At 38.9% G+C, this 25733-nt stretch overlaps 1 protein-coding gene across 4 annotated transcripts in view; it reads right to left on the bottom strand.

The window, feature by feature from the left end:
* The window catches only part of SUGCT (succinyl-CoA:glutarate-CoA transferase), an 827778-nt gene that overhangs the window by 687154 nt on the left and 114891 nt on the right, over positions 1-25733 (bottom strand). For all 4 annotated transcript variants that reach the window (XM_067042878.1, XM_067042879.1, XM_067042881.1 and 1 more), the window contains one exon: positions 3744-3839. In XM_067042878.1, coding sequence (XP_066898979.1) covers positions 3744-3839 — 96 coding nt within the window. The remainder of the gene's footprint in view (positions 1-3743; positions 3840-25733) is intronic.

Raw genomic sequence — 25733 nt, 5'->3', positions numbered from 1 at the left:
TGAAAGAAATCACCATGTGAATTATCAGGCCATTTAAAGGAACAATTCTCTTTGAAAGCCCTACATTTGAAAGGCTCAAGAAAAAGCATAAGAAGAGTATTCTTATTAATGAACTGCCCAGAAAGTCAGCTTCCACTGCTGGTCCACTGCACTCAAACTCCTGAGGCTTCAGAGTGCTGTAAAGTCTCTTTACCTGTCAGGTACAAATGGCACTGCAGGATAGAGGTTGCAGTGTTTCCTTCCAGCAGACACCACCCAAAACTTCCGAAGAGTTTTGTCATATAAATAAGAGCACGAAGAAATGGGATGGTAAATGGAATAAGACATGCCCCAGAGTTGGGGGGTTAGGGTATGGTGGGGGGGTGATGTCCAAGGCTGGGTTTTTTTTAAGTGAAGGGCGTGATCATATATTTATCCTCCAACAGATAATACAGGTGATGGAAGAGATCAAGTGCAGGAGCAATGCCTTCAAATCGGCAAAATGTGGAAAGGGACAGTTCATTCACTGTGATAGGAGGAAATGAAGTTTGAGAGTTATGGTAGAAAAAAAAAATGCAGCAGTTCTCTTCTGGTTGCATCAATTTTTAGTGTCGTATGAGACAAAGTCTTTGCCTAAGGATGAGGAGAGAGGAGGAAGACTTGAAGAGAGAGAAGATGTGAAATAATCGTATCAGAGAGAGAAGATAAATATGTAGATAAATATGGCAAGATTGCTGAGTAAGGCTGGGGAGAGACAGCCATGAGCTTATAACATGGTGGCTATGTTTTTCCCCAGCCATATTCACTGCTTCATTCAGTCAGGCACGGAATGGATGGACTATTAAATCCAATCAGCACTGGAATTTGCCAGTGGAATATAAACGAGACGGTGCGGTCACCAACAATAAGAAAGTCTAGGGCTTCCCTGGTGGCGCAGTGGTTGAGAATCCGCCTGCCGATGCAGGGGACGCGGGTTCGTGCCCCGGTCCGGGAAGATCCCACATGCCGCAGAGCGGCTGGGCCCGTGAGCCATGGCCGCTGAGCCTGTGCATCCGGAGCCTGTGCTCTGCAATGGAAGAGGCCACAACAGTGAGAAGCCTGCGTACCACAAAAAAAAAAAAAAAAAAAAAAAAGAAAGTCTAGGTCTACAATCTTATCACTGTGATGGGCAGCACCAACATCACCTGGAATCAGAATTGGCCTCTTAACGGGGTTTCCAGATGGTTCATGGGCACGCTTAAGAGAGATCAGCGTGGGGAAGCCAACTGAAATAGGAAAAGATCATTAAGAGCGAGAGGAGGCTACGAGCAGCCAGGCTGCTGCTTTGGTCCTCGATGTGTTATCATGTTAGTCACACATCTAAAGAGGGGTGGCCGCACTGAAAACTGCACATATACATAATAAACAAAACACATTCTTTTTGAAGACCAGCTGCTTTCTCTGCACTCTCCTCTCCTGTCTTTACAAATATCATTGTTTGAAGGGTTGAGAAACCTTGAACTAATACCAATGCATTAAAAATACTGACATGAGCGTTATATAACGATCAATCCCTTGGGCGAGGTACTTCTCAGGGGCAAAGCCCACTGATAATGGGAACAAGAGGAGCACTGAAATCAAACATTCCTTTTAAAAATCTGAATTCTCAGAAAAGCCTCCACTAAGATGTTCAAGCAGCAAAATGCTTGTCTCAATTCTGTATACTTTGTTTAATTTACTCATTTTCAAAAAGGTGGCAGCCGAAGAGCAGGGAGGAAAGAGCGCAAGCGGATCACCAACCCGAGAAGTTGAGAACTGCATGTATACAGGGACTTCCGTGGAGGTCCAGTGGTTACGACTCTGTGCTTTCCACTGCAGCGGGCACAGGTCCCATCCCAGTTGGGGAACTAAGATCCCACATACTGCACAGAGCGGCAAAAAAAAAAAAAAAAAAAAAAAAAAATTGCATCTATACAAGTAACACACCAATCAAGGAGCACTACTTTTCAAAAATGTTCATTTCATGCATTTGAGGTCCTTGATCTCCAGAATCCTTCAGAGGTCAATAAAATTGAGACGGGAGAGGGATGGGCCGGGACTTTGAGGTTCGTAGTTGCAAACTACTACATTTAGAATGGATAGACAACAGGTCCTACTGTATAGCATAGGGAACTATATCCAACCTCCTGGGATAAACCATAATGGAAAAGAATAGGAAAAAGAATGTCTATATGTGTAAAACTGAGTCACTTTGCTGTACAGCAGAGACTGGCACAACAGTGTAAATCAACTCTACTTCAATTAAAATATAAAAATAAAATAAAATTTTTAAAAATTGAAGAGAGTGAGGTGGCCGTCATAACAAATTCTTGAGAGCATCAGGGTCTCTTCCATTACAGGCTTTTGGCCCAAAACTCAGACAACTCAAATGAGATGCAAAGCTTTAATTACTGTAGAAAACTGGATTATAATTGCCCTGTAATTCACCCATAAAAATATTTCCCAAATCTATTTTTAAAAATTGAAAACAGACCAGGGTCTAAAAACATATCTAGGCTCCATCTTGGTATACTAGCTTCATTCAAGCTAAATTTGCATTTGTTCCTTAATCACAGTGCTGAACCCGTTCTCCATCAAGAGGAAACAAATTAATTCTGGGCTTTTGAGGAAAGACCCTAGTAGATCTTCTTTTATTTCTTACAGATATTATAAAGTTGCAATCAACTAGATCAAATAAGCACAGTGTCCATTTTACGTAACTGGGGCAACTCAAGAAGGAAAAGTACATTTCTGTCTTCAATGAAAAGAAACACAAACACACACACACACACACACACACACACACACACACACACACACGGAGTCTCCCATATCTTTTACCTATAATAAAAATAGCCAATGATTCTAAATTTCTTTTCACCTCACAGTGAAATAATTGAGAGCACACCCAAGATGCCAGAGCTCTCGGTGTAAACACCCAGGAGGGATACTGAGGTCTACACATTTTTTAAAGACATTCTGTTTTTTAAAATAAGCAAAAAAATAGACTATAAACGTTATACTTGAACATAGTGAATACCTCCCTACGTGACATGATTTGGAACTTTACTGTAAAGCCTCCCGACTCACAGATACTTTCTCCACGCACATCAAAAACTGAAGCCTGAACTCCCAACATTTGAGATGAATTCCCATGGTTTCCAATATGGTCCTCTGTTGAAAAGGGTGAAGAGGAGTTTTTGTTTTTGAAAAGTCATAGTTTCTTCACATATTCATTCACACTAGCCAAAGTCAAGAATTTCTGAGGACAAGTTTAGACACTTAATAAAGAACAGCAGTTCCTGAACCATCTGCTTTGCTCAAGAACTGAAGATCTGTCACATGCAAATTTTCATTTTTCTCCAATCCTGTGAGAATATTATTGTCAGCTGGGGTAGGTAACATTTGGTTTTTAATTGACATGGGGAACAAACCAGGCTTTATAAAATGGGTACAATCAGTGCGTCTTTGGGGTGAAAAAAATAAAAGCAAACCATCATCTGAGTCTAAAAGTCACTCACTTTCAGCAAGTTCTTTTGATCCATTCAAGTGTCCTGTTACTAATCTTCCGATGAAGAAATGTGCAAAACACAGAATTTGAAGTGAATAACAGAAACTTGTTATAGTCAAAGATATATGAGAGAAAACCCTGAAAGTCTTTTTTTTAAAAAGGAATCATCTCTCAAACTCATATCATACAGAACTGCAGATTCTAATAGACTGATCCTATATTGCTGCATTCTTACCTGGTAAGGAACAATACTTCCGTGAGCTGTGCCCCAGCGCCGTGCTTCCTCTTGGCCAATAAGATAATTCGCAGCGACGTGAGTCAAACATGCCACCTACCAGAAGAAGAAAAAAAAAAAGCTACTTTATACTCATAAACAGAAGGTTATAATAGGAATATTCTCGTTTGATTTCACTTCATGTCATTGTAGAAGGAAAAAGGAGAGAGAAAAAATTGTCTTGCTGGGTTAGAAAATATGCAGGCAACCACACTTTCATCATACAAAGAAAAGAAGAGCAGTAAGTATTACATTATTGCATGAGACTAAGTACTGAGTAACGGTCAATTGAGAAATACAAACACGGAAACACTCAGCTCCTGAAAAGCTCACCTGGAGGCAGAGGTTAATAACCCAACGGATGGAACCCTGGTCCAGCCTTCAGCGTCGAAGCCATTGCAAAATATATCAGCAACTAGTACATTCCCTTCCCCTTTTACTTTCCATCAAGATGACACAGAAAGAGCCTGCATCATCACTGAGCAGGGGAACTAGTCAGGAGCCACATTCCTCTAAACATCTCATAACACGAAAAAATAATAACAATAAACCTCTACTTTGTTTAAGTCAGTTTAATCAAGTTTTCTGTTCCTTGTTACCCAAAGCATTCTTACTGGACAGAGGATCAAGATTACTTAACTTTTTTTAAATTCATTAGTGAATCATTCTCATTTAAACAAAAATTTCTGTACTTCTTTCAACTTGGTCCTAGGATCATATCCTCATTACTATACTTGTTTCAGCTTTCAAGAACTACAGATCTATTAAAGGGGTCATCTAAAACGGTAGGGTCAACCTCTGACTCTTGCAGTATTTCATATATAGATCTTAAAAACCTATAATAATTCAATTCCATATGCGGATAATGACTTGATTCCTGGTCATCTGCCACAAAGGGCTTATGTTCCGATGACTATCCATGCCTTCAAGGGCCCAGAACTACGGAAAGGAGGTGACCAAATAACAACTTTCCATAGTTTCCAGAAAAAAGCTTCTGGCCTCACAGCATCACCACGATCTAACAGGCGCTGGCTTTTCTCATTCTATTATCATCAGATGCGATTAGGAATCTACCAAGCCAGCAAGTCAAACATCCCAAATGGAGACTGGCTCCTGGAGCAACTCAAGCGGTGACTTTTCAGGGCTTGGTGCTGCAACCTGTCCTTGCCCTCTCTACCTGGCATGGCAGGTGTGCCGCCCACAAGGGCTGTCAATGGGGCTCAGCCTGGATGAATCTCCTTGCGGCAGCAGCCATTCTCCTTTACTTTTTTCTTGGGATTTACACTCATTTTTATGTTCATTTACTGCTTTGCTGAAATTGGAACTGCCTTATGGCAGCTGGTTTGGCTATACTGCCCAGGTGGCAAAACTAATAAACTCTGAGTCATCCACTTCTGGACCTCCATCTGGTCTTGGGCATTTGAACCATGGAGCATTCCAGGGCTGCCTGGGGCTGCCTGGTGCTAATCATCATTTCACAGATCACTTCTGTGTCTTTCAAAATGGAAAATCAAATCAACATTTTGTAGTAAAAATGTACTGGATGGGAAGTCCAGATTCATGGTTCCTAATTTCTGTCAACCTCTAGTTGTACAACTGTAGGTATTTAATTTAACCACATTGACCTTCAGACACTTTCTCTATAAAATCTTGGGCATTTGACCTAAACCAATTGTTTTCAGACTTTTTTTAAAAAAAAAGCATAACTCCTGTATCAAACCAAATAATGCACGAACAATACATAAGAAGATAATACCCCACATGGTCTGGCTGAAGTAGAGGCAAGCCTACAATGCCACCCGAGGAAATGTGAACACAGAACACAATTTGCAGATTAGTAAATGGTCTTAAATTTGCTTCCAAGGTCTGTACTTCTGACTCTGTTCTTCTTCTTAACAATATAGCAGATAAAAAGCTACCAGGGATGCAACAGTAGTTATTTTCCCATGAAGGCTCTTCATGAAACTGGGGAAATTTTCTCAAGTCTGAGGTCTTACTGTAAGAAAGGTGTTTCTTTGATCTAGCCATGTTGGCAAGGCGGGAATTGTCCCTTTCAAAAAGCCTAGTGTAAGTCACTCTCTAAGGAGCTCTGGTGCTACTGGAGGCCAATAATTCACGTCAATAAAGGTAATTCTTTGCAAGCAGAATGTCACAAGGGGCTTGGTATTTCCACTTTTCTAATCTCAAAGTCAAGTGATAAGTCAATAGGCCAACAACAGCAAGGGCTGCAGGAAGGAGTGGGCTGAGTGGATGGCTACAGGTTGAAGTGTAGCTCCTAGATTGATCTGAAATGGTTTCCAGGGGTGGGCATGGGCCGGATGCTAGGCTAAAGGTCAGCCTAGCTGCCTCGTTGCTTGCCCACTACCTCATTCTTCCTTCTCAATTTTGTCTTTGGTGTTTCTGACCCTGCCTTGAAAAGCTGTCTTTGACAACTGTTGAATAAAAACAGCCCCATTTAGAGTGGGTTTGAATGAAGGGTCAGAATTCATCTCACAGACTGTTTCCAAAATGGAAGATCATACCCATTTTCTCCACACAACGGTAGCTCATGAAAACAAGAAGCATTTCAGAACTAGCAGGCTCCCACTGGGCAGGAAGGTTAAATAAGATTTTACAGCAGTTGCCATCCAAGAAAAAACAAAGTGTGATTTGTCAGTGATGACTCAGAGGCAAAGTTGGTTGTGGGGGGGGAGGGAATTCTATTTTAAAAAAGAGAGCAACAGGGCTAAACTTAGCAACCCAATGTTTAAAAGGAGCATTACAGATCTGAAAGTAATCTATTTACAAAGACGTATTTTTAAGGCAGGAGAAGGGGGAGAAAGTCAACAGCTATGATGCGATTATGTATGAAAAATCAGAGGCTTCCTGGCAATTAATGACAAATTTTCCACAAATCAAAAGAATGCAGGATATGACTTTTAGGTTAATAACTACATACTGTATACCTATTCCAAATGTTGCATTAGATCGTTACTTTCATCCCCTAAACTTAAGCTCATTATTTCATCATGTGGGTGCCATATAATTTACTCAGAATGTTGCCTTTATACGGTTTCATCTAAATAAAAAAGCCAACTTTGGTTTAATCATCATCATTCTGACAGCAAAATTATTATTTTAGATAACATAGTGGGTCCTGATATTCTTTGTGTCTAACCAGGAAACCAATGGTGTTGTCACAGTGGATCTCAAAGGGCACAGCCCTCAAAGGCCTGAGGAAGAATATGCCCAATTATTTCCCAAAGCGTCCTCATGGCGTCCATCACCTCGTTTTAACTCTACCTAATGAAGATCAAGCTGCAATAATATAATCTTTCATCTCCAAAAGGACAACCAAGTATCACAGGTAGAATGGGGAAAACAAGATCAGAAGTATGGTCCGTTGCATCAAAATGGGTAATTTTGGGGCTTCTCTGGTGGCGCAGTGGTTGAGAGTCCGCCTGCCGATGCAGGGGACGCGGGTTCATGCCCCGGTCCAGGAGGATCCCACGTGCCGCGGAGCTGCTGGGCCCGTGAGCCATGGCCGCTGGGCCTGCGCGTCCAGAGACTGTGCTCCGCAACTGGAGAGGCCACAGCAGTGAGAGGCCCGCGTACCGCAAAAAAAAAAAAAAAAAAAAAAAAAAAAAGGGTAATTTTTTCCCTCCTGCTTCTTTGCATATATTCTGGCCTCCAACTAAAGCTAGACTAAACACCAATCGTGATCGCTTCTGCACCTGCCCAAATCTGCATCCTCACTTCAAAGTCCATTTCCACATGGCTGTTTCATTGAGTCCCCACATCACCCAAGCAAAAAAATATTTCCCCTGCCTCTGAACAAATACAACACCTTAATTTGCCTGACTCCTGACTTTTGCACTTTCACAGTCGAGGCATACTACAATAGAATTATAAGATTTTTTCCCTTCCCCTGCCCCCGCCCTTCCCCTAAACTAGAAAGACCCAAATCAGTAGTTCCTAAACCTAGTGGTACATCACAATCACCTGGGGAATTCCTGGACCCCACCCAGACCTACTGACTCTGCCTGGGAAGAAATAAATGAACCAATGTACCATTAATTGTACACAGATTTGAGAACCAAAGCCGTAGGAAACTCCAGTCAAACTCCCTAACATAACAAATAGATAAATAAAGCAACAGAGAAGGTAAATAATTTATCTGATGTCACATTGTTGGCTAGTGGCAGAACTTCACTCCAACTATAGCACCTTCCTCCATGCTACAATATTATTCAATCACTCCTTTTAAATTGGGAACTATTTCAGGGTAAGAATTATGCATTATAAACCCTTTGTATGTACTCATAGCAGCTAAAATAGAACTTGCACACTAATATTTTTTAAAGTGTGAATGAAAACAGTAATTACTATTTATTTATTCAACAACTACTGAATGTTGCTTTGCGTGAGGCATTATGCTAGGTACTGGCTATACATAAGTAAATGAAAAAGAGGTAGTCCTGCCCACTTTGGACTTAAGAATAGTGGAGAAGACAACTAAACAAACAGTCACAGGAACTGCCATGGGGAGAGGAGATGGAGGAGAACTTTAAAAACAAAGAGAATAACATGTGTGAAAGCCCTAAGGCAGGAAAGAGACTGGCATACAGGAAGAAAAAAAAAAAAAACTGAAAGTAGACCAGTGTAACTGAAGCATGGCAAGAAAGAGACAGGAAATGAAATTGGAGAGGATTACAGAGGCCAGACCATGCCAGTCCTTGCAGATCATGGTAAGGAATTGTTCTTTGCACATCTTTCAGATGATCATTTCAAAATCACAAATCATATCATGTCAGCCTTCTACTTAAAACTCATGGGGCTTCCCACTTAAAATGATGCAACAGAAGAATACAGTGGGAAAATGTTCACAATTTTTTTTAAAACTTTTTACTTTAGAACAGTTTTAGATTTATAGAAAAAATACCAAGATACTACAGAGAGTTTCCATATACAACACACCCAGTTTCCGTATTATTAACATCTTACATCAATGTCATACATATTTTACAATTAAAAATCTAATATTGATGAATTATTATTAAAGTGCATATGTTCAGATGTCTTTCATTTTAACTTAATGTCCTTTTTCTGTTCCAAGATCCTCCTCCACATTACGTTTATGCCTCCTTAGGCTCCTCTTGGCAGTAACAATCTATCATACATTCCTTGTTTTTGATGATCTTGACAGTTTTGAAGAGTACTGATCAGGTATTTTTTAGAATATTCCTCACTGGGATTTTTTTTTTAATGTTTTTCAAATAATGAGACTGGAGTTATGGGTTTCGAGAAGGAAGACGATAAAAGTTAAGTGCCATTTTCAACACAGTATATCAAAGGTACACACTATCAACATGATTTATCACTGTTGGTATTGACCTTGATCACCTGGCGAGGTAATGTTAATAAGATTTCTCCACTGTCAAATCACTCTTTCTTCCTCCCCGTCCACGCTGTACTCTTTGGAAGGAAGTCACCACGCACAGTCCACACTTAAGGCGTGGGGAGCTACGCCCCTCCTTCCTGAGGGCAGTGTCTACATACACTATCTGGAATTCTTCCGCACAGGGGATTTGTCCCTTCTTGCCTATTTATTTGTTCATTCAATCATTTATTTATATCAGCACAGACTCATGGGTATTGATTTTATACTTTGGGTTATAATACAATACTACTGTATTTTATTGTTCAAATCATTCCAGTTTGGGCCACTGGGAGCTCTTCAGCTGGCTCCTGTGCCCCTTTGGCATACTCCCCATCATTATGAGTTCTTTTGTTTTCAGCACTTCCTTCCTTTGTGGCACTACAAGATGCTCCAGGCTCATCTTTATGTTTTCTGTTGCAGTCTTACAAGAAAGCATAAAGAGAAGAGGAGTCATGCAGTTAAAAAAAGGAACTAATATTTATTTCAGCGTAGACGAGAACCACATTCATTCACTCAATTATTCAAAAATCTTCACATTGCACCTCCTACGTGCCAGGAGCTCTTCTAAGGCACGTCCTCTTCACGGCAGTGAACAGGACAGACATTGTCACACTTGCATGAAGCCCACATTCTAGTGTGAGATACATTCAGACATAAACAAGAAAATATCAGGAAATGATAATTCATGTGAAGAAAATGAAATGATCACAGAGAGGGCTCTTCTAGACTAGCAGGTTAGTAAAGGCCTCTCCGACAATATTACATCTTATCTGAGACCTGGAGAAGGCACGTGAAAACCTAGGGAAAACCTTTCTAGGCAACAAGATCAACCAATGAAAAGACTGCATTGTGGTAAAAAGCTTACCATATTTAGAAACAGAAAGAAGCTCAGTGTAGCTGGAACATAGTAAGTAAAAGAGGCAGTAGTATAAAGTGAGGTCAGGGAGGTATGCAAGGGCCAGACCATGTGGGTCCTTACAGGCCTGGTAAGGACCTGGGATATTATTCTAAGTGTCATGGGAAGCCATTGATTTATATAATTAGATAAACTGGTTCTTCTATGGAGTATAAAGAGGCAGTGAATGAAACCAAATTATCTCACATGACGTAGGTATTACAACTTCCATTTTACAGATGGGAAAACTAAGCCTAGGGAGCTTAAGTATCTTGTCTAGATCTCACAGCTGGTGAAGAGCAAAACGAAGACACACACTCAGATGCCCCACCCTCTAAGCCATCCACACACCACTGCCTCCTGTCTGCTCTCAGCCCCTCCTCACCCTAGGAGTGATCAGCTTAACGTCTGTATCCTATATATATTCTTGACTTCACATTTTATATTCCCTGCAGGGACCCCCCCAAATCACTGGAGTAGTCAAGAAGCCCTCCACAATCACTCGGCTGTCCTCTGCATTTGCTTAGAAAGCATGTCATTAACGGAATCGATTAATTCTCCTCACGTTCTTCTGATCAACCTCACTCATTTACTAACTGTACAACATTTTCTGGGAGAAATATGTTAAAAGAGAAATTAAGAGGCTAGCATTCATGGAGAATACACCTTTCAAGATGGAAAATTCTTCAAAAAGAGCCTTCATCAGAGCGTTTGAGATCCTGACATCTCTCTTTTTTCACCCTGATTCCATTACTTTGTATGTCAAATTTCCTATGCAATTTAATCTGCTTTGCTTTGTCCCTCACACCTTAAGGTAGACTAATTTCTTCAGAACCACTAAGGACCAACGAGGAAAAACACTCAGGAGCAGAGAAGGTATTCTGGCTATCTCACGTTGAAAGAAGAATAAGAATTCTACCTATTTATACTACATTTATCATTTTATTTACTAATGATCAAAACTAATACTAAGCACTTATTGTGCACTGTTCTAAGCATTTTATGTGAAATTATCTCATTTAATCCTCATAGCAACTATATGAAAGACATGTTCTGATGAACCCATTTTACAAATGAGAAAACTGAGGCAGGGAGCAGGTTAGTAATCTGCCCGAGGTTATGTACCTAGTAAATGGACAAGCCAGGACCTGAACTCAGCTACTCTGGATTCTGGCATTCTATATTAAATTAGGTACAGAATCAGACTCCTTAGGATTTCCGAGTGGCCCCGATCCTGGAAAAGCTTTATAGGCCTGGTTTTACTTGGTGTTCAAAAAAAGTGATTGAGCATCCTTTTCAATTAAGTAAACATCTACAGATAAGTTTGATCTTAATTATTACAGAATACTTAAAGTAGTACTCATTCAAAGTTTTCTACTTTGCTACAACTATGCCTTGGCTTCTATTCCAATGTAATTAGAAATAAACTTCAACCTACAAACATTTTACCTGTAAACACCAATAAGCCAGTAGAGCTGTTATGTAAATTTTAAATCTCTACTTTTATTTACTTAGCAAAAAGAAACATATTACCATATCCATCTCTTCATGGCAATTTTTTAACTTAATGAAAGAAACACACACATTTCACATTCCTCTGAATTATCACTAACGATAGTCAAAGCATATTGATGTTTACTTTATATACTGAACTCAAAAGAAAAACATATTTGCATTACACTCAGAATAATTTTGCCAATCCATCTGAATGAAAATCAGACATATGAGGAAACTGGATATCAAATGCCAGAAGGTAAGACCAGACAGCAAAGAGAGACAGAATTTCAAAAGCATGTTTAGGATAATACATCAAACATATTTTTTACCATGAACCACTGACCTAGTCAATCATTTGACTGAAAAAGTGTGATGAGTAAGTGAAAATGTAGAAAAGTAACATTTAGTGACATGCTTTACTTATTTATCCCTATGATGGCATGTCTTCAGTTTCAAACATCTTCTTCAAATATGATTCCACATTTTAAGTAACTTAGTTCTTTAAATATCTGTTTTTAGAATAAAATAATACACTGTTCTGCAGTGTTTTTAAAAGAAGTTCAAAGAATGAAGTTACTTTTGTTTACTGCTTCCTTCAGGCATTTAACAGATATTTAATAAGTACTTATTACACACAAAGCACTCTGTCAGGTACAGTGGAAGATCCCCAAATCAATAAAACAGAGTTTCATCTCTCAGTAAGGTTAAAATCTATCATTCAAAATAGAAATATTTAGTTCCACAAGAGACTTTTCTTTAAAAAAAATCAAGCAGAGATTAAAAAAAAAGTGACATTTGAGCAGTCCCTTCAATAAAGGGAATTTAGCCTTGCATACACACAAGGAAAAGGACCTTCCATAGCAAAGAAATACTGTGTGCAATGTCACAGCAGAGATGGACAAGTATTGGGGTTTTTTTTTAGTGAATACATGAATGAATTAACGAATGGAAATAAAAACTGAAAAAAGGCATTAGATTTGATGACCAGGAAATCATAAATGCTCATTAAGATGCAATATCAATAAAGCAGTGGAAACAAAAGCCAGATTCAAGGGGGCTAAGAAAATGAAAAGAATGTGGGAGGTGAAAGAATATTTTAGAGGCTTGGGTAAAGTCTGGGAAGGAGAGAGACTAGACAGTAGCTCAAACAGGTGAGCAGGAAGACAGAGGTTTTATTTTTGAAGATGGTGGGGGGGGAACCCTGAAATTCATTTAATTATGCAAGAAAAAAGAATAACTGAAAGTGTGGAGTCTTAAGCAAGGTGTAATAGGACAAGAAAGAAAATACACATGAATGGGTTATGGTTTAACATACCATCTCCCAGGGAGGTCTTCCCTCACTCACTCAGATGGGGTCATTCCCTCTTCTCTCTGTCCATTAGTATTAATAGAATGGAAGCTTTGGGAGGGAAAGAACTTGTCCGATGTGTTTGATGCTCTCTACCCAGCAGCAGGAACATAATCTGAGACATACTATAGGCATGCAGTCATTATTAGTTAAACTGGTAAATAAAGGGAGGAATGATACAGTTTTCCTCTAATTTTGGAGTACAGTCTTAATGAAGAAGGAGAAATCTTTCAAGTGAAAAGGAGGAAAGTTGGATGCAATCCCCACAGAAAAGCAGAACAGTAGGAGGCATCTTCCTAGAATGAAAAGGACACTCTGATGTTTGCCTCTTCCTCTAAATCCTGCCTCTGTGTGCACTGGAGTCACACAGAGCAAGTCCATTCATCCTTTTACCATACACCAAATGGATAAACACAGAGGCTGAGTTGCCTGAGGCCTCACATTCAGAGTGAGGAAAGCAACAAAGATGGCTTACTATCAACAACGGAATCCTCAGGAGTCAGGACCTCATTGAGATAAAAGTGAGTATATGATTATGCAAAAGATTCATGGATGGGTAGAGAAACAAAATAACTCTTCCCTTAAGTCAGAATTGGCCTAGGAATGGGGGTGGGGTGCGTTTGTAACAGGAGGACCAATAGGTTCTTCGAGGAAGCACTAGGCAATTCAGTTCAGAGGTCTAAACGCTGAATAAAGGTTGACTCCCAAATTTCACAATTTGTATGGAAACACAAAAGACCCCAACTACCCAAAGCAATCTTGAGAAAGAAACACAGAGCGGGAGGAATCAGGCTCCCTGACTTCAGACTATACTACAAAGCTACAGAAATCAAGACAGTATGGTACTGGCACAAAAACAGAAATATACATCAATGGAACAGGATAGAAAGCCCAGAGATAAACCCACACACATATGGTCACCTTATCTTTGATAAAGGAGGCAAGGATATACAATGGAGAAAAGACAGCCTCTTCAATAAGTGGTGCTAGGAAAACTGGACAGCCACATGTAAAAGAATGAAATTAGAACACTCCCTAACACCATACACAAAGACAAACTCGAAATGGATTAGAGTCCTAAATGTAAGGCCAGACACTATAAAACTCTTAGAGGAAAACATAGGAAGAACCGCCTTTGACATAAATCACAGCAAGATCCTTTCTGACCCACCTCCTAGAGAAAGTGAAATTTAAAAAAATAAACAAATGGGACCTAATGAAACTTAAAAGCTTTTGCATAGCAAAGGAGACCATAAACAAGATGAAAAGACAATTCTCAGAATGGGAGAAAATATTTGCAAACGAAGCAACTGACAAAGGATTAAACTACAAAATAGACAAGCAGCTCATGCAGCTCAATATCAAAAAAACAAACAACCCAATCCAAGAATGGGCAGAAGACCTAAACAGACATTTCTCTAAAGAAGATATACAGATTGCCAACAAACACATGAAAGGATACTCAACATCACTAATCATTAGAGAAATGCAAATCAAAACTACAGTGAGGTATCACCTCACACCAGTCAGAATGGCGATCATCAAAAAATCTAGAAACAATAAATGCTGGAGAGGGTATGGAGAAAAGGGAACCCTCTTGCACTGTTGGTGGGAATGTAAATTGGTACAGCCACTATGGAGAACAGTATGGAGGTTCCTTAAAAAACTAAAAATAGAACTACCATACGACCCAGCAATCCCACTACTGGGCATATACCCTGAGAAAACCATAATTCAAAAAGAGTCATGTACCAAAATGTTCATTGCAGCTCTATTTACAATAGCCAGGACATGGAAGCAACCTAAGTGTCCATCAACAGAGGAATGGATAAAGAAGATGTGGCACATATCTACAATGGAATATTACTCAGCCATAAAAAGAAAGGAAATTGAGTTATTTGTAGTGAGGTGGATGGACCTAGAGTCTGTCATACAGAGTGAAGTAAGTCAGAAAGAGAAAAACAAATACCGTATGCTAACACATATAACTGGAATCTAAAAAAAAAAAAATGGTTCTGAAGAACCTAGGGGCAGGACAGGAATAAAGACGCAGACGTAGAGAATGGACTCAAGGACACGGGGAGGGGGAAGGGTAAGCTGGGACGAAGTGAGAGAGTGGCACTGACATATATACACTACCAAATGTAAAACAGATAGCTAGTGGGAAGCAGCCACACAGCATAGGGAGATCAGCTCGGTGCTCTGTGACCACCTAGAGGGGTGGGATAGGGAGGCTGGGAGGGAGACGCAAGAGGGAGGGGATATGGGGATATACGTATATGTATAGCTGATTCACTTTGTTATACAGCGGCAACTAACACACCATTGCAAAGCAATTATACTCCAATGAAGATGTTTAAAAAATAAAGGTTGGCTCCCGCTGACCCTGTAGATTTCCTTCACTGTTCCCTGGAGCCCAGGATGCTTCTGCAGAAAGTTGTGCTCATTTTGGGAAGAGCTCCCTATACTTTGTTTAGTTATGCTAGTTCAGGTTACCTTCTCCAATTCTCTATTTTGTCACATTTTTCCTCTAGTTCTGATAACCTCTGCCTTTATGTCCTGGTGACCTTCTGTCACTGGAAACTGGAGGGCATTATGCTCAGTGAAATAAGTCAGACAGAGAGAGGCAAATACTGTATGTTATTACTTATATGCGGAATCTAAGAAATAAAACAAACTAGTGAATATAACGAAAAAGAAACATAGTCACAGATATACAGAGAACAAACTAGTGGTTACCAGTGGGGAGAGAGAAAGGGGGAGGGACAAGATAAGAGTAAGGGATTAAGAGGTACAAACTTCTATGCATAAAATAAAGAAGCTACAGGATATATTGTACAGCACAGGGAATATGGCCAATATTTTATGATAACTATAAATGGAGTATAATCTATAAAAATTTTGAATCACTGTGCTACACACCTGAAACTAATATAATATTGTAAATAAACTATACCTCAATTTTTTAAAAAAGCCTTCCCCATCTCAATATTAAAAGAAAAACCTTCTGCATTTTCTTCTAAATATAGATTTTCTCATATCCAGGAGATGGAAAGGACTACATACTCTTGGGATTATACTTACTTTTATATCCTGATTTTTACACTTAATGAGAATTTCCTCATATTTGTATATATTCCTTAGGGCTTCATTTTAAATGCCAAAAGAAAAAAAGGAAATTAGCCATTAAAGGCAATAGCAGCAGAGGAACTGGAGTGGACATCGTAATGCAAAGGGTTAGGAAAAGCAGGAAGCAGAAACCTCAAATACAAATAATATGTTAAGTTTGGCAGTGAAAGGGGGAAAGAGATAGAGCAATAGCTGGAATGCACAGCCAAATCACCAAAAAGGGTGTAAATGAAGATTGTTCATGATGCTACCTTTTCCAGGGTATACAGACTTTAATAGAAAATTAATGAAGGCCCAAAAGCCTTGGAGCTAAAGGAATGAATCTCTCTTAGTGGAATTTCAGGCATCTTCCCAAGTTCATGGGAGAAAGATTTTATAATCAAGGGAGGCATTTTCCTAGAAACTTTAAGTCACAGAACTATATAAAACAACCCTGAATATAACAACAGTTTATAAACCAAGCCTCAGCATGAGAACAAAATTAACTAACTTACACACTCTGCCTACATCTGATCATTCTGAGTGACTAAAATCTAAGAACGTCAAAGTGAATCTGATGATGATTTTTGTCTGGCCATGTCACATTGCACTGCTCTCCTGAGCTTCTGTGGAATGGTTCCCAGAATAACAGGGAAGACTCACTAGAATGCAATACATAATTAAGTTCTTTACTGGTGACTCTTCTTAAAGTGACCTCATGGGGAGTTCTGGGGAAAGGTGCAAAGCCAGGTGTGGATCAGGACAAGAAATCATGTCAGTGATCAAATGATTCAGCAGGTAAAATAGGTATTATGTCACTGCACTTCAAGCAAAAATTCATGCAATGAATACAGATACACAGTGCCAAGGGCTGCCCTGTTAATTAACAGAAAGCAACTCAGTGATGAAAAACAACAACTCTAAGAAGAGCTAAAGAAAGAAAACACATTCTATACTTTATATACTGTTTCTGTTTTATATGGAAGTTTAGAAAATCTTGTATTTGCATTTCATCTTTGCATCCAGGAAATATTTATTGAGTGATTACTTTGTTCAGGCAGTGTGTGAGGTGCTGGGCATACAGTGGTGAAAAGAGATGGAGTCTCTGCCCTCATGGAACAGAGTCTAGTGAGAAGACACGCAGCAAATACGCTAAAGCCCAGCGACGTGAGGAGTTTCAGGGCAGAAATGTGATTGGAACCAGGCCTAGGGGACTTAGCTCGAAGTGGAGTTTGCAGAACAAGCACATTCTTTTCACACTTTCGCGCCCCCTCCCCCTACCAACACACACAAAATGGTTTGGCAAATATAACAGTCATCTTTACTAATTTGGGAGTCACTTCACAGGAACAGAAACAATGAGAATATTTCACTGTATTTACACAAACACTTGACCAATCTCTCCTCTGTTCTAATACATCTCAGCAAAGATGAAAATCAAGTCAACTGATTTCAGAGCCTCACTAATTTATATCACAGTCAGAACTCATCAACAACAGCCCACATGGCACAGGCTGGATGGCTTTTAAGATCTAAGCTGCAAATTGTAGATGAGTTTGGGCTTTTCAACATCACCTCTAAGAGACCTCAAAGGTACACCGACATAATCAGCCTTTGATGATACACTGTATCATATATCCGTAGTCTCACATGTCTCTAATTCAGCACATTTGCATATGATCTGCATTCTAACATATCCACAAATATGTTTTTATATGCTAGAAGACTGTAATATGATAGAGCCCTTTAGGAGCCATTCTGCTTTGTTGTGTCAATTCTCATGTTCATCAGACAATGATCATTCTCCCAGCCACAACCTCCACCTACTCCTTAACCACAACTGGAGGGCTAGACAGTTCTGAAGAGGGCAGAGTCTCTGAGTCTTTTTGACATCCTCGGCAGTCTGGTGGAAAAAAATTTGGATCCTGAGTCAACAGGCCTGAGTCTCAGTCTCAGCTTATTAGCCCCTTACTGCAAAGTCCTGAGGCAAGTTTGCAAAACATCACTAACCTCCTCATAGTCCTGTTTGTTGACTTCAGAACAATATTGTAAAAGTGCTTCGAAAACACTCAAAAGTGTGAATAATGAAAAATTATCATTTGAAAAACATATTATCCAATCAAATACAGGCCAAACAGCAAACACAGGGTTTTATGACACAACAATTTAGTAATTTCAATTAATTAGATTGGTGTTTTCCATCTTTCACTGATACAAATAATCCATCTAGGAAAAACAACTCCCACAGACTGCAAGCCAGGTTAGTCAGCTTTAGAAATTCCAAGTATATTTATTGTTTTTATTAATCAAAGAAGAATTTCTGAATTGCAAATTTTTTACCTTTTACAAATATTAAACACACATTAAAACAAAATTGGTTTAGAAAAATACCAGTGGATCCATTGATTAAACATCTGCAGTTTGACTATAAAGTACTGAAATTTGACTTCTTTTTTTTTAAATTAATTAATTAATTTGTTTGTTTTTATTTTTGGCTGTGTTGGGGCTTCATTGTTGCCCACGGGCTTTCTCTAGTTGCGCGGGGGTTTTCTCTAGTTGTGGTGAGCAAGGGCTACTCTTCATTGCGGTGAGCAGACTTCCCCTTGTTGCAGCTTCTCTTGTTGCGGAGCACAGGCTCTAGGCACGCGGGCTCAGCAGCTGTGGCTCATGGGCTCAGTAGTTGTGGCTTGCGGGCTCTTGAGCACAGGCTTAGTAGTTGTGGCGCACGGGCTTAGTTGCTCTGAGGCATGTGGGATCTTCAAGGACCAGGGCTCAAACCCATGTCCCCTGCATTGGCAGGCAGATCCTTAACCACTGTGCCACCAGGGAAGCCCCAAAATTTGATTTCTAATAAGATTTCTAAGACAAGTGCTATCAGTTTACCTCCGAAGGTTGCAGGATGGCAGCTCAATGAGCATGATTCAGTTCATTAATGTGTTTTGTTTGGCCTACAAAGTATTTCAAAAATTGAAAGGTTTAATAAAAAATTCAGATTTCTTGAATCAAAAAATGCAAATCTGGCTGCTCTAGTGGTGGAGAAGGCTTATATTGGCCCATGAGAGCAACTGTTAATATCTCTTCCAAGCATGTTCAGTAACAATCACATAAGAGGCTTGAAATGAGCTATGAAGGAATATTTACACCACAAGAATTGGTAAATGCTATGGATCACAGCTTTTTTTTTCTTTAAGAAAGCTAGTTAAACACTTACAAGCACACCCTACACCTGGGACCATAATCTCACAGGGCAACAACTGGCCAGACTGAGTAGTAACTATGCCCTCAGATAGGATGTGAACTTTTTAGTCCATATCCACTACTATTCCCTATTGTTTTTTGTCTGGCTTAGTTCACTCATTTTCATTACCTGCCCCACATATTTAAGCATTTGATTTTCCAACTCCTGGTTTACAGTCACACTCTTTTCAATAAAACTCTTAGATGATAACAAAGGAAAAAAAGCCAAGTCACTGTGCTTGCTTGATAATTAAAAACAAAGAGCAGGCTTAAATTCAACACTGTTGAACAAACTGAAATACCATCTTTAGATTCCTTTTTCTCCCTTTTCTAACCATTGTGTTATTTAAGTAAAAAAGAACATTGTAACAGATTTCAAGTCATAAATTGAGCAGTTAGCAAAATGAATATTTTTAAAAGATAAAAATATTATTTAATTGTATATTCTTAAACAAAATAAGAAAAACTGAGAATTTTTATTTCTAGAGGTAAAATCATCATTGCTTCTCAAAACTATGAAGTCTTTTTTGGTTTGTCTGAAGACCTTGCATGGATATTTGATGGAAATCTTGAAAACCTGGGCAGAAAAATTCCTACACAAGGCAAACGTCTGATTAAATGACTCTATCAATAAGAATGTCTGAATATGAAACCAGATATGATAGCGGGCAGGAAAATTCCCTTTCATGTCACATTACATGGATTCATACTGCATAAGCAGAGGACTGCTGCTTAGCCTGCCCTAATACGTAGGTCTGTGCTTCCAAAGACAATAACACTTTGATTTATCACTCCCTTCCCTTGGGGCATGAGCATCATAGTCCTACCCACTACAAGGAAAGCATTTTCCCGAAACCACTTCCAAGGTCCCAAGAACAAAAATAAAAGACAAGGTTAAGGAAAGAACACAGACCAATGGAAGGTCCTGAAACAGTTACCATCAACGGGTTTTGTATTTCTGGACACTGTCTTCACAGTATCACTACCACCAAAAGGAAGGGGCCATGTGAGCATCTGTCAGGAGTCTCTGTCTCAACACACCACTTTTTAAAAAATTCTATCTTTCCTCCTTGACCTCCCGCTAAATTTGTTTTCAGTCACTCTCAGACCTACTTTAGCTTGGTTACTGGTCTTTTCTTTTTTTTTCAAGATGCTCAAAAATAACAAGTATTTGGACTTCTAGGCTAGCCCCCAAATTATAATAAGGCCATTTTTTACAGTGGCAAGAAAACAAGGAGATTAAAGAAATAGAAAGAATGGAAGGGAGGGAGGAAGAAAGGGAAGGAAAGGAAAATAAAAAGGACATAAAGCATGTTTTGAGCTAACATGAGAGAAAGGGACAAAGTTTTAAAAAGAGAAAGAGGAAAGCAACTGTCCTGTGTCCTTTTAGGTTGCTCTTAATGTAAATTTTCGGGGTAGAATCCAAATACTGATATTACTGATCCTCTTGAAAAAATGTTGCCTCTCATCTTTTGCACACTCCTATGTACATTAGACAGTCTCAAGTGAACACAGGAAAGCTCAAGAAACGATCCAGGTAAAGTCAAGAGGAGTTTGTGATAGTACCAAAAACAAAACAAAGGAAAACAATAGCAGAAAGAAAGAGTTCTACCTGTGTGCAGTGAAGTACCAGCTACAATGATTTATGTCGAGCCTTTCTTCAGTGTATTGATTTTTACCAATTTAAAGCTAAAGGCCTAGACCTCAGTTACCTCAAGAGTAACTGAGTTCTTTTAGAAGAACTTGAGGTGAACCAGAGTACTTTAACTCAAAATTCTCAGGTTTGTACTGCAGCTGACTAGCAAAGATGTATTTCCTGGGCGTAGAATGAGTTATCTCAGTTCTAAGCCTAGTCTAAAGCACCAGCCAGCATCCACGGACCTCACATGCATATTTACAATAAGCAATATGTCATCGGTATTTTTAACTTAATTTTGGTTGAGGCATTTTAACATATACATTCCCTCAACTTAAAAAAAAAAGCAGTAGCAAAGTAAGACTTTTATTTTTTAATGTTTACATTCTAAATAATTGCAATAGGTCATCAAAAGTAAAGGCTTTGGGGTTAAAAAAAAATCAGTCTCTGCTGCAACCAACATGCTTGTCTGTCAGCATATGCAGGGTTAAGGAATGTAGTAATTAGGTGAGAGTGTGCTGAAGAGGGGCTGAAGGAAAAGGAACAAAAAAGGTGGAGACAATGGTAATAATAATATAACAACAACAGCTAACACTTACCTAGTGCCGACTATGTAGTGGGCACTGCTGTAAGCACTTTACATATATATATACCCGTTTTAATCTTCACAGCAATCCACGAGGCAGACACTGCCATCATCCTCATTCAATGAGTGAGGAAACTGAGGCACAGAGCCCACTTCAAGATTTGCCCAAGGGCCTCAACTACTTAGTAGCATATTGAGGATTTAAACTAGCCTGAGAGTCCACGTTCCTAACCACTATCCCAGAGGCCTGAAGAGGAAGGTTACCAATGGAAAGAAGTTAATTCAACAATAAGGTTAAAATTAAGTTTAAAAACAACAACAACAACTGAGGTTTTTTACCTTATAGAGAAAAATATATATGTTGCATGCAGATTAAAATGTTCTACCTAACAAACGGAATATAAATTTAACAGGTACTTGGCAACAGATAACAGGTGCAATGACAAACATTAGAATGAATATAAGAAGCCTTCTACAGAAAGATGTGAACACAGTATTTTACCCACCCAAGAGGTCCTATTTCTAGTGCATCTCGTGAGCCTGAAGCGCCACCCAGTGACGGTCAAGGGGAACCACGGGTATATCCTCTTCTGCAAGTTTCCATAATCTTTTCTGTAACTAATATAGAACTTTCACATAAAAAGGGAAACCTGGATTAGTAATAACCTATCTTTTATTTTTACTATAACTTTTTCCAAATTTCCCTTACATTTAAATTTCCTCTCCATTATTTCTTAACATATGACTGTGACAAGACCAACCAAAACTATTAACTTGAGGGCTGAGAGAGCTTGCTTGCTGAAAATTTAGAAGAGTATTTCATTTTCCACAAGAAATCATTCAAAATATTTGTCAACAGCATTTCATTCACCCAATGAGTACATAATGTTGTCACCATATAGGGTATTTCAGTGTTTCCTAATATAACTTTTCAGTTACTGGAGTACAGAGTTCAGAGCAGCCAGTGAGGAGGGCTGAAAACACATGCTCCAAACAGCAAAGCAAAATGTGAGCAGGTCCCCCATCAGCAAGCAGTACCTGCACTATGGAACCTCCAAAAAGAAACAGATGCAGCAATTAGGCACGTGGTGGAGGAGGGAAGGAGGTGGGAGTCAGGAGGCAAGCTAGGCAAACATCAAACAAGACAAAATGTATCTACAGACCTAAATAGACAGGCGATCACTTAAAAAAAAATTCTCCTACAGGGAATGGTTACGTAATGAAAACTGAATTCTAAAGTTTAGTTTTCATCCAAAACCATAACTTACAACTGATTATACCACTAAGACAAAATAAGACAGGGCTATACATCCCTGGAAGGAATTCAAAAAAGATTCATCAGTGAGTTCTTCTATTAAGATTTTTTTCTGAAATATTCACCAAATATTTAAATAGTAGTTATTGCTAAGGAGTAGAATGACAAAAAAACTTTGAGTTACAAAGTTACACATTTGTATATTTTTGGCATTGTTTTCCAGACATGTATTTCTTTTGTTAAAAGTGTAGGAAAGTCCTGTGCTCCACTGTATAATAATCATTAGGAAGAAACCCTGAGCAGTAAGACATTTGTCTCTACTTTCTATATATTCCTTATACATTTCAATCATTGTGCAACCGATATTTTTACATACACTAATAAAACATAGCTTTTGCTTAAATTAAAATAATACCCTTCACCACAGAACTACTTACAAATCTAATTATTTTATAAAGTATATTTGTCAATTAGCAGCTAAGCCAGCTTTTAAATTCTTTCATTTTTAACATGCCATGATTGATAACATGTCTATGGGAGTAAGCATGATTAAAAAGACAAATATGTGAACTTTGATAACCAGTATATGAGAAGTGGAGTCTTGAGGTTCATTTCTATGGCCCCTGAAATGTCTCTCTGCAACTGTTTCCCTTCAAGTCAAGGGTTGAGGATGATGAGTTCACACACTCCTAGAGACTGCAAGTCTCACTGACAAATCAGCTGCTGACTTGCAGTTTAGTCCATATCACCATTGCTAAAGTTGTGCTCAATGTACCATATACTCGTAAAGCTGTAAGGTTCTTTCTAAACCATTCTTTGTTCTTTTAGTTCCCTGACAAGCTAAAGGTCCCTTGGGACCCTGTAGAGCAAAACCTCAAATACAGTGATGCCCATAACTAAATCCACAGGAACCAGCCAAGAAAGTTGTTACAAATATGACTTGAGTCTTGAGTAAACATTATCTGGAGAACTTTAATGCTATTTAATTTTAAGAGTATCGGGATGACATATGATAGGGATACACCTTGCAAGTTTACTCTAAGACACACCTTTTCAAATTGCGACCCACAGGTCTACTGCATCAAAGTCACCTGGGATGCTGTTTCCAAGTGGCGGACTCCTGAGCCCTGCCCCAGACCCACTGGATCTGAATGCTTGAGTGTGAGGCCCAGGAATCTGGTTTTTCCCAAAGCTCCCTGGACGCTTACACACCTATTAGAATGGCCAAAATCCAGAACACTGACAATAGCAAATGGTGATCACAGGGTGATCATGTGGAGCTACAGGAACTCTCACTCATTGTTGGCTGGAATGCAAGATGGTACAGCCACTTTGGAAGACAGTTCAGTGGTTTCTTACAAAACTAAACATAATCTCACCATAGGATCTGGCACTTGCACTATTGGTATTTACCCAAAAAGAGTTGAAAACTATGCCACTCAAAAACCTACACATGGGTGTTTATAGTAGTTTTTTTTCATAGCTGCCAAAACTTTGGTACATACAGGCAACGGAATATTATACAGCACTGAAAACCAATTAGCTATCAAGCCATGAAAAGACAGGGAGGGAACTTAAATGCATATTACTAAGTGAAAGAAGCCAGTCTGAAAAGACTACAAACTGTATGATTCCAACTATACGACTTCCTGGAAAAGGCAAAACTTTGGAGACAGTAGAAAGATTAGTGGCTGCCTGGGTGTTGCGTGAAGGGGAAAGCAGAAAGGAATAGATAAGAACAGAGAAGTTTTAGGGCAATGAATATATTCTGTATGATTCTATAATGATGGATATATGTCATTACATTTTTAAGCAAACCCATAGAATGCACAACACCAAGAGTGAACCCTAAAGTAAACTACAGGCTTCGGGTGATTATGATGTGTCAATGTAGGTTCATCCTTGGTAAAAAAGGTACCATTCCGGTACACTCTGGTGAGGGTAGACTATTCATGTGTGGTGCAGCGGATATATGAGAAATCTCTATATGTTCCTCTCCATGTTGTTGTAAACCTAAAACTACTCTAAAAAATTAAGTTTTAAAAAAAGCTCACTGGTGACAGTCATACATCATACATTTGGGAATCATATTATCGAACAGCAATTCTCAAACACTGCTGAACGTCAGAATCATCTGGAGAGCTTTTAAAAATCCCAGTGCCAGGCCATGTCCCATACTGATTAAACCAGAATCGCTTGGGGTGGGACAAGAGCAGCAGTTTTTGAAACTTCCCAGATGATTCCAACATACAGCCAAGTTTAATCATCAGTGTTATAAGGCCTCAACGTGCAATTTAGAGAAAAAATTCAGACTTCCTGGGTGTCAAGCAACACTCAACTTGAGATTTTTAACAATAACAACAACAACAAAAATGTTTACTACCCAGTTCGTTATGGTGGCAACAAAAAAGGCCTAATTAAGATGCCATAAAAAATAACATTAAGTATGAACTAAACATGGAAAAATCCTCATTACCAACATGACAACAGACAAAAAAGAGGGGGGAGGTTTTCAACAGTTAATTTGAGTCAAAGACACTTATTAAATCCAGGCTTCATTGACCAAAAACTTATGCTTGAAATATTGCGAATCAGCTTTATTATATAACATAATGGAAGAAATGAACAATACTATGTGATATTTTTCATGCTATTAAAAATCAATGTGCAATAGTTTGGGGATATTTAGAAGATGCTGAAGCAGAATGTGTATCAAAACAAACTAAATTTTCAATAAGGTACCACTGTCAGAGAAATAAAATGATTCAGCAAGCTGCTTTCTCAAGTCAAGGCCTTTTGTAGTTCAGACTGAAAGATTCACTTTGCTTTCCCTCAGTGGCTTACAATATAGTACATTATTAAACTTGAGACAACACATCCCAATACAGTGGACTTGAAACTACAGTCACAGAATTTTAAAAGCATGTCTTTATTGAAAGAAGTACAAATTTCAGACTCAAACTGTACCTA

The sequence above is a fragment of the Kogia breviceps genome, chromosome 9 (assembly GCF_026419965.1).
Source record: "Kogia breviceps isolate mKogBre1 chromosome 9, mKogBre1 haplotype 1, whole genome shotgun sequence".
NCBI lineage: Eukaryota > Metazoa > Chordata > Mammalia > Artiodactyla > Physeteridae > Kogia > Kogia breviceps.
Note: the sequence above shows the minus strand (reverse complement) of the source record. Positions and strands in the feature narration are given on the sequence as shown.